We start from the raw sequence: 20297 nt of genomic DNA on the forward strand, positions 1-20297 counted from the left end.
TATCATATTACGGGTAAAGCCCTTGGATTTCATATTGCTTACCAGCAGCAACCTTTACCTTTTTTGCTTCCTTCGATCCCAAGCTATTATCGATCAACAGCAGGAATCTGGACGGGATATTTGCGATTGCTAAGTGTAATCAGAATGGCAACTGTAAAAGCAGTAATGGGGAATTTGACGGTGGCAGAACGACAAGTACTCACGGCAGTGAACAGCGGAGCATCAAGTCTGTCATTCGTCGGCTCCGGATTTATAGTACTCTGTTATTTGCTTTTCAAAGAGCTTCGCAAGTTCTCCTTCAAGCTTGTCTTCTACCTTGCTTTATCCGTCAGTAAAATTACTTTCACTTTCTCTTCTTTTTCACTACTTATTAGGGTTTTGTTTTCTTAATTTTCTAATATATGTTCATTATTATAGAATTACATTTTTACATTGCTCTTTCTCAAAATGTAGCTACATTTTAAGAAATTTAGTTTACGTTTTCTGGACAGAAAATATATGTAGATCAGTGAGCTAGGATGTTTGGGAAGGAAATACAAAGAGTTGTACATTTTAAAAAAGAATAATGTAAACATGTATATAGTCAAACTACTTATTACCTTTTCAATTAAGCAAGTAAATTAACCTATATCTAATGATGCAAAATATGGAAAATCTTCTTGGAAGATGAAAAAAATGTATTTGGAAGTTTATAAAAAGAAAAGAAGGAAAAAAAATTAAGAGAGTAGAAAGCACATGGAAGAAGTTGATATCCATGCTGGTTATCTCATTGATACACAGTTCTCACAGTCTGTCGTCCCACAGTGGGTAATTTTATCATTGGATCAAATGTATGTTGCTGACTTGCTGCTATAGGCTGAGTACTTGAACTAATGCTCTGATGGAAATGATGTTCAGTCTATATTTTACAAATAGCTAATAACTCCAAACAAGCAGTTGTTCCATCTGCTTGGGCTTCTCAAAGCTTTGATATCAAGGGAATCTTTTTATTCAGCAAGTAGTGCGGAAATTACTTGTAATTGAAATAGAAGAAAATGATACATACATACTTTGAAAAGTTAAAAGAAGATGAAAGAACAAGAAAAAAGTTGGTATGCATATTGGTTATTTAGGATTGATTATTGTGATTTTGACTACATCTTGCCCAGATTCTCGTGTTCTCTCTCCCACAATGATTTGATACTAATCGGATCCCAGTTTTGATCATTGGACCAAATGGATGTAGCTGCAGCAAGATCTAGAACTTGAATTAGTGTCCTAGTAGCTCTAATGGAAATGAATTTCACTCTATGCTTCACACTTGTTACTTCAACAGCTTAAGATTAATCTATCAATTATCTCATAACGTTGGATAATAGTATATCTCTGAGCATTTTATTGGGTAAGATACTAGATTGGAGGTTTTTAAAATTTACTCTGCTTTTAATTTTAGTTGTTTCTTCTTGGTTAATAGTTTGAAAGGAGATTGTTGCTGTGCTTACTCAAACCAAATGACTAATGGGAAGTACTCAATCAATAGTATATAATATTAGGAAGAAAAATACATCTAGTATAATTGCATAAGTGGTAATCATATCTATGATTTTAGGATAACGTATTATTGACTCTTGATATGTGCCTATCAAGAAGATTGATTGTTACGATGCTTCCTTTTTATATTATGACTTGTAATCTTTCATACATAAGCTTTGCTATAGTGCGTTATCTTTTTATGGTTTACGGTCCTCACATTTCCAGCCTTCTTCTAATTCATTTGCTTCTGCGTTAAAATAATAGTAATAAATACGTCATTTTGAGTGCAGGACATGTGCTGCAGTTTCTTCAGCATAATTGGGTATGGCCACTCCCATCTACAAGCTATTTGTTGCATGCTTCCAGTGAATTTTTGTTTTAAATGGTTCCGTAGCATTTATTAACTGGCAGTTCTTTTGGTCATATAGGGATCCTTCCAAAGGGTTCTTCTGTTATGGTCAGGGATATACAACACATTTCTTCTGCCTAGCGTCTTTCTTGTGGACAACAACAATTGCCCTTACTCTTCACCGAACAGTTGTTAGACATAAGACGGATGTTGAAGATTTGGAGCCAATGTTTCATTTATATGTTTGGGGTATCTTTTTATTAGAGAAAACAAATTGGCTTCTATAGTTGGTTACTGTGGTTCCTTTCTCTCTTTCTGAGTGTATTTGTTTTGGTTGGCAACTTCTGGAAGGTTTTTTCTTTCTGCATCCTGTTTATATGCGGATACTTCTTGCAGGAACTTCAGGAGTAATGACAGTTATAAGATCAATTGCCAATAATCATGAACATCTAAGTCGTTTGGGCACTTGGTGTTGGGCACAAACAGGACACACAGGAAAGGCAAGTATTTAATTATCATAGTTTCAAGCTCTTCTGCTATATGATTTTTTATGGTAATGTCTGTTGATTGTCATTTCTGTAGTTTTAATAACTTCAAAAATGGTGATAGTGTTCTACTGTTACATTCTCCAAAAAGTTGTGGAAGTTTTGAAATACTGAAAGTTTATGCGTTTATGCTTTTACTGAGCCGAGGGTCTCCAGGAAACAGCCGTCCTACCTTGGTAGGAGTAAGGTCTGCGTACATTCTACCCTCCCCAGACCCCATGTTGTGGGATTTCACTGGGTTGTTGTTGTTGTTGTTGTATTAACGAATTCAAGCAATTTAATAAGAGTCTAATGCACAAATAACATTTGAATCGAGGTACGTCAAAATCCTAAGGGAAACTACTCCATAGATGAAAAGAAAGATATTGTCTTAAAGGCATGAATTTTCCGTGATCCGAAACAAAACTCCATTAACGAATTCAAGCAATTAAACAAGAGGCCAATCCACAAATAACATTCAAAACAACATGTATGGTAAAACCCCAAGGGAAAACTACTTCATAGATAAAAGAAAGATATTGTCTTAAAGGCATGAAAACGAGAAAACATTACAACCAACTTTCAACCCAAACTCGCGTATTAATCAATTGTTGATGAAAAAGAAATGAATCATTGTGCCTCCTAGCCTTAGCTGCTCTCTCAATCCTCTAGCAGTCCAAAAGTCCCTTAAAAGTTGTGTTTTTGATGTATTTATGGCATGTACTGATGACCTTGGACCACAATTCCCTTAATGAGGCGAAGTGGAAAAACAACAGCGTATGCAGTGTAATAATACAAGTGGAGTTTTAAGATGGTAGAATGTACGCAGCCTTACCCCTGCCTCTTAGAGATAGTGAGGTTGTTTTGGATTGACCCTTGGCTCAAGTAAAGCATCTCAAAGTAGTTTGAAAAAGAGAAATACGCAAATGAAAACAGTAACAACAACAAAATAAAGCGCTCTGGGAAACAGTACATATTATACAAAAAAGAACAGTAATAACAATGAACCAATGCTATAACCAAAGCACAAAAAACACAATGGTAACTAATGCGAAGTGGAAAAACATGGGGTAGAAAATGAACTGACGCGTCGTGATCTACGGCACCCCATGCAATGCTGCAAGAGGGATTTCCAGAGCCTTGTGCAAATAGACTTCTGCCGTTAAAATGGTTGCGACGTGAGTGGCGTGTCACGGTAAGCTAAATTTTCAGCTTTTCATTTTTCTTCAATTTTTCATATGCATGCTTGGTCCTTCAACCCCAAACTTGACAGCAGTTGAATTTTTTGGACTTCTGCTCAAACTTCGAAGCCCAAAGTGTCTGATTTAACTTCAAAAAAGCTTCTTAGCTGAGAATCAAGTCCTACACAATAAAACTCATGTAATAAGTATAAAATACTAATATTCTAGCTCAATACAATTAGAGTGTAACAATGAAGAGATGAAATGTAGCCAAAAGCCCCTTTTTCTAGCCTACCATCAGGTCCAGATTGATGTTTGCATTCGAGTTGTTTGAAATATATTCTGCTTTAGTCTGAGAACTTCTATCAAATTTAATCTTTCCTATGTTCATCACTGCAGGTGGTACACTTCATCACGTTTTATGCACCTCTTTGGGGTGCCATTCTTTTTAACGGTGTCACCTATTTTCAAGTGATACGGATGCTAAACAATGCAACTCGTGTATGTGGTCATTATCTTGTCCTTAATTATTTATGCATTCCTTAATTGGTTCATGAAGATTTGGGTTCTGGAAAAAAATTGTGACATTTCAAGTACGCTGGTTCTTCTAATATTCCAGATGGCAGTGGGTATGTCAGAGAGGTCATACCAACCAGATCCACGGCCAGACATGAAGGTATGCAGAGTTTCTTCTCCTATCTCACAGTAAATGAAAATATTAACTTGTAAGAGTATGGTTAGAAAATGAATGTCTTCGGGTGGAGTTTGGACACCGTCTGATTTTCGTTTCTTGCTCTTTGCCTCTTTGGCCGAGGGTCGTTCGAAAACAGCCTCTTTACCTACATGAGGTAGTGGTAAGGTCTGCGTACACTCTACCCTCCCCAGACTCCACTTGTGGGATTTCATTGGGTATGCTGTTGTTGTTGTTTGCTATTTGCCTCTTTATATCAACTGTTATGCTGTTGGACATCTCGCAGGCACTAAATCGTTGGGGTTACTATCCCCTCATTCTTATTGGATCATGGTTTTTCGGTACAATCAACCGTATACATGACGTTATTGAACCAGGTCATAAGATCTTTTGGCTTTCTGTTCTTGATGTTGGAATGGCACAGCTCATGGTAAATCCTCTTACTATAGATGAATTCTCTCTCTTTTCTCCTCTTTGATGTGGTTGGGGAAGGTTTGCGGTGGGAACTTGCACTCTTCGATGAGTATTTTATTCATTATTACCATATAGATTGCAGCAGGTATAAACCTGTTGGTAACTAGTGTTAACAATCAAAACCTCTTTGGAAAGAATGACTTGGATCCTCTGTTTCCAACACGATTATCCACAGAATGTCATCAGTGATGCCGCCAAGTGTTTGCTTCAACCATTGGTGAATTCTGAACTGATTACTTTCTTTAATCAACAAAAATGCTGATTAGTTTAGTTTAAGTGACTGTATACATGAATTAGGATTCTCAGTGGATAGGAACTTATCTCTGACTTTATGTTGATGCAGAGTCTTGTTCTACTCTCCTTTTAACAATTCTGACACTCTAAAATATTGACAATATTCTTTCTTGCCAAATCTTCTATGCTTTTGTTTAGGGTCTCTTCAACTCAATAGCATATGGTCTTAACAGCTCAGTCCGTAGAGCAATTTATGAGAGATTGGATCTGTAAGTCTGTATTCATTTGCCTCAAATTTTTTGCAACGTAAGTGTTCTAACCCCATTTGCCCACAACCCTAAAAAAGAGGGGTGGGGGGTTAGGGGAGCATGTAATATATGTTTGGTTTCATCTTTGTCCTTTCTTTTCTTTATCTTGTGTAGTGCCAATGCCAATATGCATTTTTTTCCATCAGTAATTGTTTGGTTTCAAGAGATTGTATCTTTGTTAAAATTGCTTATGTTTTTTCTGCTAATGTCAAGGAGGCTTTGTTCAATATTTTAATAGAGTTGATCAAGTTGTCCTTGTTGCATGATCATTACTCCATCGGTCCCAATTTATGTGATGCACTTTGACTATGTAGGAGTTTAGGAAAAAGAGAAAAATGTAAAACTCACAAACAGAATGAAAAGATCAACCGACCTAGAGTGTGGCCTAGTAGTCAATGAACTGGTTGAGAACCATGAGGTTTCAGGTTCAAATCCCAGTGGAGACAAAAAACACTAAGTGATTTTTTCCATCTATTCTATCCACCACCTGGTACCTGTTGCTGGTGGGAGGTGACAGGCATTCCGTGGAATTGGTCGAGGTGCGTGAAAGCTGGCCCAAACACCAGGGTCGTTAAAAAAAAGATCAACTGAACTACAATGGAGATTCTACTATTCTCGATATCAAAATGGAGAAAGAAGAAGACATCAATCTGAGGGAGAAATGATAGAATGGGAATCTCAAATCCAATTGCTGTAATCAAAGAACATTATATAGAAAGAATAAGTAACTGACTAATCTAGCTAATATCGAAAACTAACTAGCTGAGATGACAGCTATTGCAACTCACTGTGACTATCCCAACTCTCAGCTAACTAAGGTACAGTGAATTAACAGCTGAATGTACAAATACATTAATTATGTAACTCTTAATAAAATATTATTGAAACATGTCTAAAACAAGTCATCGATGTTTGTGTGACTATAAATCATGTCATTATGTAATAAGAAGTTCAAATTTTATAGTAAATTGTTTCTATGGTTAAAAAAAGTACCATTCTTTTTGGGAAAAACTAAAAAAGAAAGTGCATCACTAGGAAGCTATTTCCGAAAAAATAATAAGAAAAAGATTATCCCTACTGTATGGCCTTAATAGTAAATTCGTTTCTCTGAAGTGATGAAAATGCACGGTAGTTTCTAGCTTCTTATTACTTAATTACCTTTGTGTGTTTTCTCTTAGGTTTATGTTTCAATCTGTGTCATTTTCCAGGTTACCCGAATGGTCTCAAAGATGGCTTCCAAAGTGCTCAAGGCCAAGAGGCCAACAGCAGGACAGTGAATTAGTCTCCCTAAAGATTCAAGATCAGCAATAAGAATTTTGTGCTTGTACATTCATCTCAATGATTCTGCCTCCCTTTTCATAATTGGACCAGATTGACAATTGATAACTGCATTGTGACAGCCAGGGATGCTCTCCATTGCTTCAGCCCGGGTTTTGTGCTCACATCCTTTTGACTGATCCTCCTCTGCACCATATGCTAATTGCTTGTTGCTCCTTTTTGATTGCTCGAGCGTACATTAGTACGAACTTTGTTGTTGATACCGAAGGATGTTAGTGTGATCAATAGAATGGATATAATCTGATAAGAGCTGATGCCAAGTCTTCGAGTATGGGCAAGGCATAATATTTGCTTATTGATGTATCGCAGGAGAGAACATTTTACTGATTTATTTGCTGTGTCAATTCGATCTACTACAATTATTGGCTGTTGCTACTTATCTTCTCTCTCGCTGCATAGCCTTTCCTTTCCAGCTTGTTTGGATGGGTTACCAATTGTATTGTATTGTATAATATAATGTTTATTTTGATTGTTGCTTAAATTTTATTGTATTGATTGCTAAATTCATCATTGCATAATGACGAGAAGTCCCATTTTATGTGTTGATTGATTTGGTGTGATTGCGTCCTAAATAATGAGTTTATTCTCGGATTGTTTTGAGATAAAGAAAGATTTGGCTTTCTGACGCGTGAAAGAATAATAAAGTGAGAAGGGTTTCCATGTTAATAGGCGATGCCTTTTGGAGGAGTGTTTGTATTGTAAATTTATATACTACTTCCGTTTTAGAAAGAATGACTTGATTTGACTTGGCACGGAGTTTAAGAAAATAAATAAGATTTTTCAATTTTGTAGTTCTAAGTTAAAGTTATGTCAAATGTACAAATTTGTCCTTCAATTTTGTGGTCTAAAACATGTCATATGGAAATGTGTTACCAAAAAAAAAAATGAATTATTCTTTTTGAAACAGACTAAAAAGAAAAGTAAGTTATTTTTTTTTAAACAAAGGGAGTATTTATTTTTAAGTTATTAGATAAACTTGTATTGAGTACCAACAACAAAATACCATAACTTTTATGTTTCCATTTCAACAAAACTCAGAACTTTTAATATTTGAGAAAAACAATAAAGTTTTCACTATACAATTATTTAACTTTTTTAAATACTAGTAATGATGCTGTTATTTTAGTGACAAAGGGGTGACTTTCAGATGGAATCTTGCAACAATAAACTTGACCCTCTTACTTCCTTTTGGTTTGGGCACAATAAAAGAGAAAAAACTGAATGTAGACGTGAAAACGTCCAACTGATAGTATTCCCCCAAGGCCCAGTGGGGCAGTTGTCTACAAGTACAACAACCACTTATTAAAAGGTTCACCGCTCAATACAAATTCTGCTCATCTCGTAAAAATTTACGTGTTCATGAAAATTTGAAGCGAATAGTATGTATCATTTCATTTAAGTTGGGGAAAAGGTCTGATTTTAACTCATTTATATCCTCATAGTTACAATTTTAATTCGAAGCTGTCCTTAATCACTAATGACGGTTTCATGGCAGAACCAAATTCATAATTGTTTATCGTAAAAATGATACATTTAAATTTGTATTAGGTCAAAATACACGTCTTATGTTAATTCGTTAGATCCAATTATTACCAGTTTGAAAATTGTGATGTTAGTAAGTAAAACTAACAAATAACGCAAGTAAGAGAGAGAATCATATGAAACTTTGTGCATCGACAATAATATGAACACCGAATCCAAAGATGTTAGCCTTAGATCCAGTTGACGATTGTCAGTAATAAATACTATAGGATATGACTAAATAGATAATAAAACTTGGAGCTTAAGAATGTAAATTTGTTCTTGTTGTATAGCTTGGAATAAAAAATCTTCACAAATGTAGAAAATAAACTATTTGTATGTTACCAGGATGAGATATAGCTCCACTCAAGTCCTAAAGTACTAAAATCAATGAATGCCATCAGGTTATAAAGCCGTTAGCGGTGCCAACCAATATTCCTATGTCATATTCGAGTGATTTGTATGATAAAATCTACCGTATCTGTCCTTTTGCCCACATCATTGGTATATGGTCATTCCCTTTTGGCCGCATATTATTTGCTCATTTCCGGTGGAGGCATCTCTCATATCATTGGGGATAATTTTCTGGGAGACTTTTCCTGCCAACTTCCCCTTGCTCCTTTTATACCTTACCACCATGTGTCCTCCATCCCTGCTACCATATACTTAAGCTGATTTCACCCAGTACAGTACAAATAGTCCATCCACTTTCTGGACATGTCATTAGATATGTCCAGAAAGTAGAAAGAGAAACTTCATGGGCTTCGATGGTTGATATACCTCAAACATACTTTGAATCACGAGAAAAAATGTCGACCTTACATCATTAAATTCATGTGCCAAATGTAATCTGATTATTGGTTTGATGATGGCGTGCCGCCCTAGACAATGAAAAACTTTTATCTCCTCATGTTTATAAATTTGGAATCTCTAGTACATTCTAAACTTCTGTGATTTCCCTCAAACTCCCCTCGACTCTCAAATTTTTTGAATTATTATTCACCTTCTATCTTTGCACTTGTTACTTTCTTCCCCCTTGCTATCTTCATTCTTCATGTCTTCATATTCCTATAGTTTCTTTAAATCATCTTCCTCCTAGATGTGGTCCGAGGAATAGAGGCAAGAGGAGTGATGGCACTTCCCGGAACCTGGCATCAATAAAATCGCCCTCAAAATCTTTTTCTTACAAGATGATTTGAAAATCCGATTGTGCAACCATGTCGGTACAAAAGATAGGGTGATCAGTGATTATGCTATGTTAATAAATGAAAGAAATATTTGTATTATTCGAATTGACTTTATATGGTCAAAAAGCTAATTTTGAGTGGTCTCTCCTAAGTGCTTTGAGAGAGTATCACTTCTCCAAAGCCCAGTTACTCATTCCTCTACACTTATCCTTTCTCCATGGGATTTGGTTATCCTTTATTTGATAAGGCGATCATCACATTTTTCCAAACCTTTGAGTTATGCAAAGTTCAACTTAGGTCGGGGTCCGGAGAGTTGTGGTATGCTTTATGGATTTGGTCATTGAGACCAAGCAATCCTTCATATTGACTAATTTAGCGCTTTTATATTCTCCTCAGTTTGTTCATAGTGGCATAGTAAAGCTGGTAGAAAGAAGGAAGAAATCCATCATCCCAAGTCTTTACAATGCCCATGATACCATGTATACCATTATCACGTATCGTATCCGGCCCACTCGAGGACTCGGTATTACAAACACATCATCTATTCTGATAGGCATATGCATATTCCTAGCTCTATGGGACGTACAACCCGATTCATGTATACAGTACGCACATGCTGAGGAACGACGGCCCGATCCATATGTCACATGATAATGCCGAGGTACGACGGCCCGATCCATATATTACATGATGATGCCGAGGTACAATGGCCCAATCCGTATAATGCATAATAATGCCAAGGTACAATGGACTGATCCGTATAATGCATAATAATGCCGAGGTACGACGGCCCGATCCGTATATTGCATAATCTGTCGTGGAACATACGATCCGATCCTTACATAGCAAAATATGTCGAGGTACGTTCGACTCAATCCATATATATATCATAATGATATACATGCACGCAAAACTCTGTAACATATCAAACATCCCTTAGATATCACCATACCGTAGGTTCAAGGGCCCCTAGGTATAGGATCTTACACATCCCAACACTTTTCAACCTATAGAAGGCTTAAGGGCCGTAGTTCAACTACTTCAAGGCCCTTATCATTCAAAAGTGGGTACAAGTCATGAGTTACATCCAGAATCTATAAATGGGGATATATACCAATAATATACAACATAAACTCCAAATGACTTATTCAAAAATATGGTATCACAATAGGACGTCTAGCCTTTATTTTGTAACGCCTTTAGTTATACGCCACGAGGGGTCATGTGGATTCAACCATCAGCAACCTAACCCACATTAGAACATATTTAGGCCCTGCAACAACACATTACACCCCTGCAGCAACAACTCACAAGAACGACACTTTATTTCGATGATAATTCACTTCTAGCGACTCCAATTTAGTTTATTTCGGACGTCAAGCATTTTTATCATATTTTCACATTTCCAGCAACTTAAACAACGTACAATACCCTCTATAACAACACCATAAAATCCAATTTAAAATGAAAGGCCTTACCTTACGTTAAACTTGTCAAACTTGCCAAAACTATCCAAAATGTGAAATCTGGGCAGCCCACTGTCTTATATTGTCGCTTAGTTTCGGAAGGGTAATTGAGGGAAACAAGATTTGTGGCCTCAATGAAAGTTATATTCATGTGTATCAAGGTCGCAAACAATTTTGAATTACCCCTACAGAAAGTTTGTACGAAAATATATGCCCAAAATACTCACAGCTGTCCGTGTAGGATTTCTAAAACGGAATCTGGGCAGCAGCTCCCCCATGCTTCACCACCCTTTTTCGAGTAGAGAAAAGAAAAACTGGGTTTTATAGTCTAAATTAAAGTTATATCCCTATAAAATACCTTTCCAAAACATCTTGAATCACTTGAAACGAATCCTTATATAAGGAGTTATACTCGTTTTACTAACAGCGGTATCATTCAAAAACGGGTCTGTTAACAAGAACAAAAACCTCATCTTCTCCCTAATGATATTTTTTATGTTGTTAAACACCGTCATACAACCGTAGGATACCTTAAATAATTAATTCACGGAAAGAAATCGAAGAACTTACCTTTTTGAAGCAAACCCGTAGGTCTCCTTTCTTGCTCCATCATATTTTTCTCTCAAGTTTTCCAAGTGAATATGGCTGAATATGTAATAGAGTAGTCATTACTTGTATATATATATCCCTTTTGGAAGGTGACATGTGTCATCCTCTAAGGGTGACACGTGTAACAACCTTAGGAAGCCATGTCACCTCATGCCACCAATCACATGCTTCCACGTGGCGATGTGGGACCCACCTCAAGTAGGTGTGTCACCTTCTTGGTCCAAGTAGGTACATCACCTACTTAGTAAAAGTAGGTGCATCACCTGCTTGCTTCCGAGTATGTGCTACGCCTCCTTTCGCCTCTCCCGTGGGTTCGTAATCTCATCTTACTTTAGGAGCCTATGTAATCCTTGCTACGTAAGCTTGGTATGTCCTTAAGCAACTCAAGTGTATACAACTTCTAAATTAGTAGCTTACGTAGGTAAATCGAGTCCTACAACTCATTACTTGGCCTCTAATTCCTTCTGGATTCTTATGACTCTATTTTCAACCTTTTCTACTATAGTGTATTACATTCTCCTTTCCTTGGAGTTGTTTGATAGTGTCGTAGCTTATCCGGCTCACAGGATAATGTCTAAAGAACTTAAGAGACATTTCGAGCTCGAGAGTGTGGGGTGTAACAATCCCATACTGGAATGAGTCGGCAAGATCTCAAAAGCCAGCAATGGCTGGATAAAAGCCATGATATCAGAGACAGTGCTGGGAACTATTGATAGAAACCTCAAATGGTATGACATCATCGAATGGGTGCATATAAAAGAGAGGAATACAACGAGAAAATTTCAATGAGAATTTGAAGATATTATAAGGGGTAGCTAGACTATAGTTGACTAAAGGTAAAATGTTGGTAACAGAGTTACTAACTACTGGTATCGTGATGTACAAAAAGCAAAAGAGATTGTAAGTGCTACTTAGTACACTAATCTACGTAAAGCAGAGTAAGCCAAGAGGAGGATAGGCTATGATTGGAATTGAATGCATGTTGTGCGAATTATACAAGATTAGTTATGCAACCTATGAATATTGGTATGCTAAGGATGAGATCAAGTGATTACTTGATAAAGATAATAAGAAGTCAGTAATAGCAAGGTGACTGCCATAGTTCGAATACATTAAAGAAAAGTGTAAGATGGTTTGAGGCAAAACCCTTAAAGTATAATCAGTACTAAGGACAAAAGCTATAGTGAATCCCTGGCATCAGTTGAAGGAAGTAAGAAATGATATGGGTTTACCTAAATACCAATATAGTGATGCTAAGGCATCTTCCGGGCTGCGATAAGCACCCACACACATTCGTATAAAGATTACAATACGAGGTGTTGTAAGGGAACTAGAAAGAAGACTTGAGCAAAAAGTGCGGTAGGACACGCCTAAAGCGTTACAAGCTGAAGTAAAAGAAATTATATTATAGCCAACCCTAGGGATTGGGCTTAGAGGCTACAAAACAGAAGGACAGTTAAAACCTTTTAAAAGGAATTAGGAGCGTAATACAATATTTTACGCTCTGGCTAATGGACAGGCCGAGAGAACTATACAAACGTTAGAAAAGATATTATGGGCCTGCATTATTAACTTCAGAAGTAGCTGGAGTGATCACCTGTCCCTTATTGAAGTTACTTATACTATCATCCAAATGGAACCATAGACATCTTCGTATAGTGAAAGCTGCAGAGCACCTATTGGTTGATTTAAAGTGGATGAAGGTGCACTAATGGGCCCGGACATGAGCCAATGAGCTATTGATAAAGTAAATCTCATTCAAGAGGATCTATTAATAGTCCATAATCGACAGAAGTTATACTCGAATAATCAACATCGACCTTTTGATGTCAAAGTTCAGGATAGGGTATTCGTGAAAGCATCTCCAGTAAAGGGTGTAATGGGACTCAACAAGAAAGAAAAACTTGGCCCTTATCAGATCATTCGTAGAATAGGAAAAATTGCTTATGAGTTGGACGTACCATCTAATGTGAAATGATATATTCAGTTTTCATGGATTAATACTCCGCAAATGTATAAGCGACCCTCCCAGAATGTTTCTTGTGAATGAGTTGCACATAAAAGGGAAGTTATTCTACAAGGAACAACCTATCGCCATCATTGGATTGGCAGATTAGAAGGTTGCGAACTAAGGACATAGCTTCTGTCGAAGTGTTATGGCAAAATAGGAATTGTGAAGATATTACCTGGGAAGCTGAAGAGGACACAAAACACAAGTATTCGTACCTATTCCCAATGTCTACGAGTAACCCCAACTCCTGAAACTTGTATATTAATTACTTGGATGGAAGTATGTGTTATGGTAATAGCAAAGAATCTCCCCACCATCTGTATAAAGTCTTGAGGGAAGTTTTGTTTAACATTCGGGGATAAATATTCTAAAGGGGGGAAGGATGTTACACCCCACACTCTTGAGCTCGGAATATCTCTTAAGATTCTTAGAAGTTATCATGTGAGATAGATAATATACGACACTAGTAAACAACTCTAAGGAAGGGAGAATGTGATGCTCTATAGTAGGGAAGAATGGAAATATGGCTATAAGAATCCGGAAGAAGTTGGAGGCCAAGTAATGAGTCGTAGGACTCGATTTACCTACGTAAGCTACTAACTTAGAAGTCGTACATACTTAAGATACTTGAGTACATACCAAGCTTACGTAGCAAGGACTATATAGGTTGTTAAAATTAGACGAGATTACGAACCCACGAGGAAGGAAAAAAAATGAAACATGGCAGCCAATGAAAGAGTGACACGTGGAAGCACCTCAAGCAAGCAAGTGACCCACCTTCTTGGGGTCAAGTAGGTGACCCACCTGCTTGGGGGGAGGTGGGCCCCACTTCCATGTGGCAGCCCCTCCTTGAGTGTATGGATACGGTGGCCCAATAGGGACTGGACATGTGTCCCCCTTAGGGTATGACATGTGTCACCTCCTAGGACCACCTATATATATGTATATGTAACATATACTTCAGTTTGTCTCAAAAATATCAGCTAAGGCAAGTGAAGAGAACAAACCCTAACCTAAAGAGAAAAACGTGACGGCTTGGAAAAAAAATAAGGTAAGTCCCAATTTTATTCCATAAATTAATTATCTAGAATATACCATGATAATATGGAGGTATTAGTAGTATAAAATCATGACTTGGTGCAGAAAAAATCGGACAGCAAGCAGCCACAACATTCAAATCGTGCTAGAGAAGTTTAGAGGCGCAATTTTGGCGAGTTTTGGCCAATTTCGGATAAGGTAAGGTCTTCCCTTCTAATTTGAAGTTTATGGTGTTTTTATAGGGTGTATTACACACCTTTTAGGCTTCTGGATGTTTAATAAAATCGTGGAAATGCTCTACGTTCAAAATAAACTAAATTGGAATCGTTATAGTTAAATTGTAGTCGAAATGAGGTGTTGTGCATGTGGGGACTGCTGCTGTTCGTGTGGTGGTGTGTTAGGGTGATGGAACATGTTTTAAAAGAGGTGTGGGAACTTCTGGTTTCAGCCACCCGACCCTCCATCTCGTGTAGTTAAGGGTTTTGTAAAACTAAAACTAGAAACCCTCTTTTGGTATCGTAGTTTCGAGCGACTCGTTTGGAGTTTATGTTGTATATGGTTGATGTGAATTTCTTAAACACATGCTGCAGGTGATTATTGTTGGTTGTCTGTAGGTGTTAGGAGTGTAATTGGAAATTTGGATAGGCCACTCCATAGGGGAGATGCTGCCCGATTTTCGTTGACTCTTTAACTAGTTAAGGAACTAGTCGAGAAGGCAAGCGAGGGGATGAGTTCTATAAATACTCGTGTGTAACCTAAGGTGATGGAAAGCCAAGGGTTTTTAATATTCATATTACTTCCATGTTAAATAGTTTTGGAGGACGACGACGTGAACGTGAATAAGAGAAGTCCGTAAAAGGTATGTAAAGCCTATCTTTTCTTTCTTTTGGGCATGTCTTAGATTTAAGCGATAAATGATATGTGTATGAAGCTTGGGTTAAATCTATTCATGAGCTCTGAACATGATTCATGATTCATAATTTGTGTTCACTTCTGAATATTAAGACTCTTAAAGTAGTTAAGCTCCTCCTCAAGTCTTCTATATGCTGAAAAGTAGTGCATGTAAAGCTTAACTCTTCTTTTCTTGTGGCATGTCTTAGTCATTAATGGTTGGTATGTGTAATGTGGAGGTAGTTCCATTCTTAGAACCCCAAGCATTACTCATTAATTTAGTCACTTCTTGATGTTAGAACTTCCGCAATAGTTGAGTTATGGCCTTATAAGCCTTATACGTGATAAAAAGTAATACACGTGAAGCCTATCTCTTCCTTTTCTTGAAATGTCTTAAGGTAAGTGAAATGATGTATGATATAAGTTAGAGACAGTTCCATTTACAAATTTTGGATATGACTCATGACTTGTACTCACTCTTGAATGATAAGGGTCTTAAAGTAGTTGAACTACGACCCTCGAGCCTTCTATAGGCTGAATAGTGATGGAATGTGTAAGCTCCTATATGTAGGGGCTCTTGAACATACTTTATGGTGATACCTGAGGGATGTTTGATATGTTACCAAGTCTTACATGCACGTATATGTATTGTTATGTGATATGTGGATCGGGCTGTCATTCCTCCGTATTATTATATGATATGCATGTATACGGATCGGGCCGTTGTTCCTCGACACTAATATATGAAATATGGATCGGGTTGTCGAACTTCAACATTATCATACGATATATAGATTGGGCTATCGTACCTCTGCATTATCATATGATATACAGATCGGGCTATTATACCTCAATATTATCATGCAATATACAGATTAGGCCGTTATTTCTCGGCATTATTACATGATATGTGGATCGGGCCATCATTCCTCGGCATGGTCTTGCTATATATATGCATTGGGCTGTACGTTCCACAGCATTAATAATATGCATATGGCTATCATGATAGATGATGTATTTGTAACACCGAGTCCTCAAGCCGGTCGGATACGGTACGTGATAATGGTATACATGACTTTATTTTGTGAGGTGCAGGTACAGTACCCTATTAAATGTTATACTTGGTTTCGTGCATCCCTATTTCAATTGTTAGCTCAGTTATGTTATGCTTATATACTCAGTACATATATCATACTAACTCCCTATTCTTCGGGGGGCTGTATTTTATGCCCGCAGATACAAACAAAGGATTTAGGAGTCCGCCAGCTTAGGATTCCACTCAGCAAGTTTGGAAGAAGCTCCATTGATTCGGAGCCGAGTTTGGTACCAAACCTCTTATGTATATATTTATTTATTCAGGGTACGGTAGGGCCCTGTCCCTCCATATGATATAGTTAATACTCTTAGAGGTTTATAGATACATGTATGTGGGTTGTTGATGAGTTTATTTCAGTTATGCTTGTATGTCGTGTTATAAATGTTATCGTGTTATGGCAGCCTCATCATCTTGCATGTCCGTTCATGTTATGATATAGGTGGAAGAGGCTATAGGTATATAAAAAAGGTTTTGACCCATTGGGGTTGTTGTGTATAGTATCACATCACACACGGTTCAACTTGACTATAGCTGATAGATACGTATATGGGGTCCAGGTCGGACCCCAGTTGCGGCCCCTGAGGTTGGGTTATGACAGAGACATGGAAAGTGAACCTGCTCCTCTTTAATCAATTTCGGTGGTAAATGAGTTTCCAGAAGTTTTCCCAGAAGATCTACCTGGAGTCCCTCCCGAAAGAGAAATAGATTTTTCCATCATTCTACTTCTAGATACTCAGCCTAAATCAATACCTCCCTATAAAATGGATCTAGAAGTGCTAAGTGAGCTGAAGGAGCAGTTGAAAGATTTGCCAAAAAAGGTTTCATATGGCCCAACATATCAATGTGGGGTGTACCAATACTATTTGTATGGAAAAAATATAGATCTTTAAGAATATGTATTGACTACAAAGAGTAGAACAAAGTAACCATTAAGAATAAGTATTAAATCCCAAGGATTGTGGATTTGTTTTACCAGTTGAAAGGAGCTCGTTGCTTTTCCAAAATTAAAACGATGTTAGGATACCACCAGTTATGATTTAGGGATGTTTATTTCCCTAAGACAGCCTTCAGGATTCGATATGGTCATTATTAGTTTCTAGTGATGTCATTTGGGCTTATAATGCACCAACCACCTTTATGGATCTAATGAAAAGGATATTCAAGCCCTTTGTTGATGTGTTTGTGATTTTCTTCATTGATGGCATCTTGATTTATTCACAAATGGAGATTCATCATGCCAAACACCTAAGAGTTATGCTACAAACTCTCCACAAGCACTGGTTGTATGCTAATTTTCTAAATATGAATTTTGGCTAACATCTGTAGCTTTTCTTGGTGATGTAATTGCTGATGAAGGTATAATGGTTGATAGCTAGAAAATAGAAGATGTAAAAATTTGGACTAAACCATTGAATACTACAAAGATTCGTAGCATCCTTGGTTTAGCGGGATATTATCACAGATTTGTGGAAGGTTTCTCTATTATCTCACATTGTTGACAAAGTTGACTCATAGAGAAGTTATGTTCCAATGGTCAGAGGCATGTGAGGAAAGTTTCCAGAAGTTAATGGATCAGCACCTATCTTGACCCTTCCTGAGGGTACAAATGGTTATGTTGTTTATTATCATTCTTCCTTAGTTGGGTTGGGTTGTATTCTGATGCAACACGGCAAGGTCTACTTATATGGGGTACATGTTGATATCTTCACGGATCATAAGAGTTTCTAATACTTGTTTCAGCAAAAGGAGTTGAACTTAAGGTCGCGAAGGTGGTTAAAATTGGTAAAACATTATGATGTGAGAATTCTATACCATCCAAGTAAAGAAAATATTGTAGCAGATGCTTTAAGCCGAAAGTATATGGGAAGTTTGTGTTATGTAAAGGCTAACAAAATTGGAATGGTAAAAGCATTTCACCAATTGTATAATTTATAGATTTGATAGCTTGATGCCGACGCTGGAGGTGTATTTGTTCAGAATATAGTAGAGTCATCCTTGATAGAAGATGTTAAGAATCAATAGTATGAAGATGCAAAGCTAGTGTTACTAAGGGAAAAAAAAGTGTAGCAAAAGCAGAACCTATTTTATTGTGGACCTGATGGAGTTCTCAGTTATCATAGTCATCTATGTGTGCCTAATGTGAGCAAGCTGCAGGATCAAATTAGGAGGGAAGCTCATTATTCTCGCTATTCAGTACATCTAGGCTCCATAAAGATGTATCATGACCTGAGTAAGTTATATTGGTGGAATGGCATGAAAAGAGATATCATAAATTTTGTAGCTCAATGTCCTAATCATCAACAACTAAAGGTCGAGCACCAAATGTCTAGAGGCCTAACTCAAAATATAGAAATTCCATCATGGAAATGGGATATAATTAACATGGATTTCATTACAGGTTTACCTTGATCGAATAAAAAGTATAATTGTATCTGGGTGATTGTAGACAGATTGACAAAATCAACTCATTTTTTGCCAGTTAGAACTACTTATATGGAAAACGATTATGCCAAACTTTATATACGTAAGATAGTTTACCTACATGGCATCCCATTGTCCATTATTTCATATAGAGGTGCACAGTTTATAGTAAACTTCTAGAAATCTTTCCTAAAAGGTCTAGGTATCCAAGTGAGCCTACCACATTCCATCCTCAGACAGATAGATAGGCTGAACGAACTGTTCGGACATATGAAAATATATTGTGTATGAGACTTCAAGGGAAGTTGGGATGATGATGTACCTTTGATTGAGTTTTCATATAATAATAGCTACTACATGAGTATTAAAATGGCTCCTGATGAATCTTTATATGGGCGGAAGTATAGATCACCAGTAGGTTGTTTTGAACTCAATGAGGCAAAATTATTGGGGCCAAATTTAGTGCATCATGCTATTGATAAAGTAAACCTTATTGGAAATAGGCATCATACACCACAAAGATGGAAAAAATCTTATGCTGATATGCATCATCGAGTGCTAGAGTTTGTAGTTGATGATTGGGTGTTTTTAAAAGTATCGCCTATGAAAGGCATTATATAGAAGTCCCAGTTGCTATTCTTTATCAATAGGTTAGAAAGATTAGAACTAGAGAAGTAACCTCAATTAAAGTATTGTGGCGGAGTAATAATATGGAGGAGATGACTTGGGAAGTGGCGGAAAAAATAAGGCAAAAGTATCCTCACCTGTTTCCAACACCAATATGATATTGAGGTATGTACTTTACTAACCATTATATTAAGTTAATATTATGAATTTCAGATATGTGTTAAAGAAAAGTTAACCCTCATTCGATGATGAATGTTTCTAAGGAGGGGACGATCTAACACCCCATATATTTTAAGGTGAGTAACTCACTAAGCTAAAGACGTACACACCAAAAATTGTACTTTTGCCTTACATAGTGTGTTGGTGAGTTGTCGGGAGAGTTATTAAGATTTTAAATCATTGATAATATTGAGTATTACTTATAGTATTTCATAATAAGTGTTATACAAATTTTAAGGGCCCAAGGAAATACTGGAACAATAGTACAAGTTGAAGGTCACGTCATTGTACATAATTTCATATGATCTCATATATAGTCTGACTTGGGATAGGCATATCTCCCTATATATAAAGATTTAGAAGGCCTACTTTATATAAAATTAAAGATAATTGAGTCTAGTTTACAATGAAATAAACCGCTCATCAATAAGACTTTGGAGTAAAAAGATAAGCATGTTTTACTACATACTGCGTACATGACAACATTGGCCATGCTGGACACGTGACCGACACATCTTAAACCGGTCTTAATGTTTTAAAACATTTACGAATATATTGAATTCATTATAGAATAATCCTAAGTCATTTTATAAGCTTCTC

General features: G+C 36.9%; 1 protein-coding gene across 1 annotated transcript; it reads left to right on the forward strand.

Annotated features, from left to right (window-relative positions):
- Positions 1–22: 22 nt before the first annotated feature.
- LOC129889159 (G-protein coupled receptor 1) lies at positions 23–7092 on the forward strand. Its single transcript, XM_055964354.1, has 9 exons — positions 23–327; positions 1803–1834; positions 1941–2110; positions 2258–2361; positions 3966–4067; positions 4186–4242; positions 4544–4687; positions 5164–5234; positions 6482–7092. Exons 1-9 carry the CDS (start codon positions 145–147, stop codon positions 6582–6584), a joined length of 966 nt encoding a protein of 321 aa, XP_055820329.1. The 5' UTR covers positions 23–144; the 3' UTR covers positions 6585–7092.
- The last annotated feature ends 13205 nt before the right edge of the window (positions 7093–20297 follow it).

This window comes from Solanum dulcamara, chromosome 5 (assembly GCF_947179165.1).
Source record: "Solanum dulcamara chromosome 5, daSolDulc1.2, whole genome shotgun sequence".
NCBI classification, from domain to species: Eukaryota; Viridiplantae; Streptophyta; class Magnoliopsida; order Solanales; family Solanaceae; genus Solanum; species Solanum dulcamara.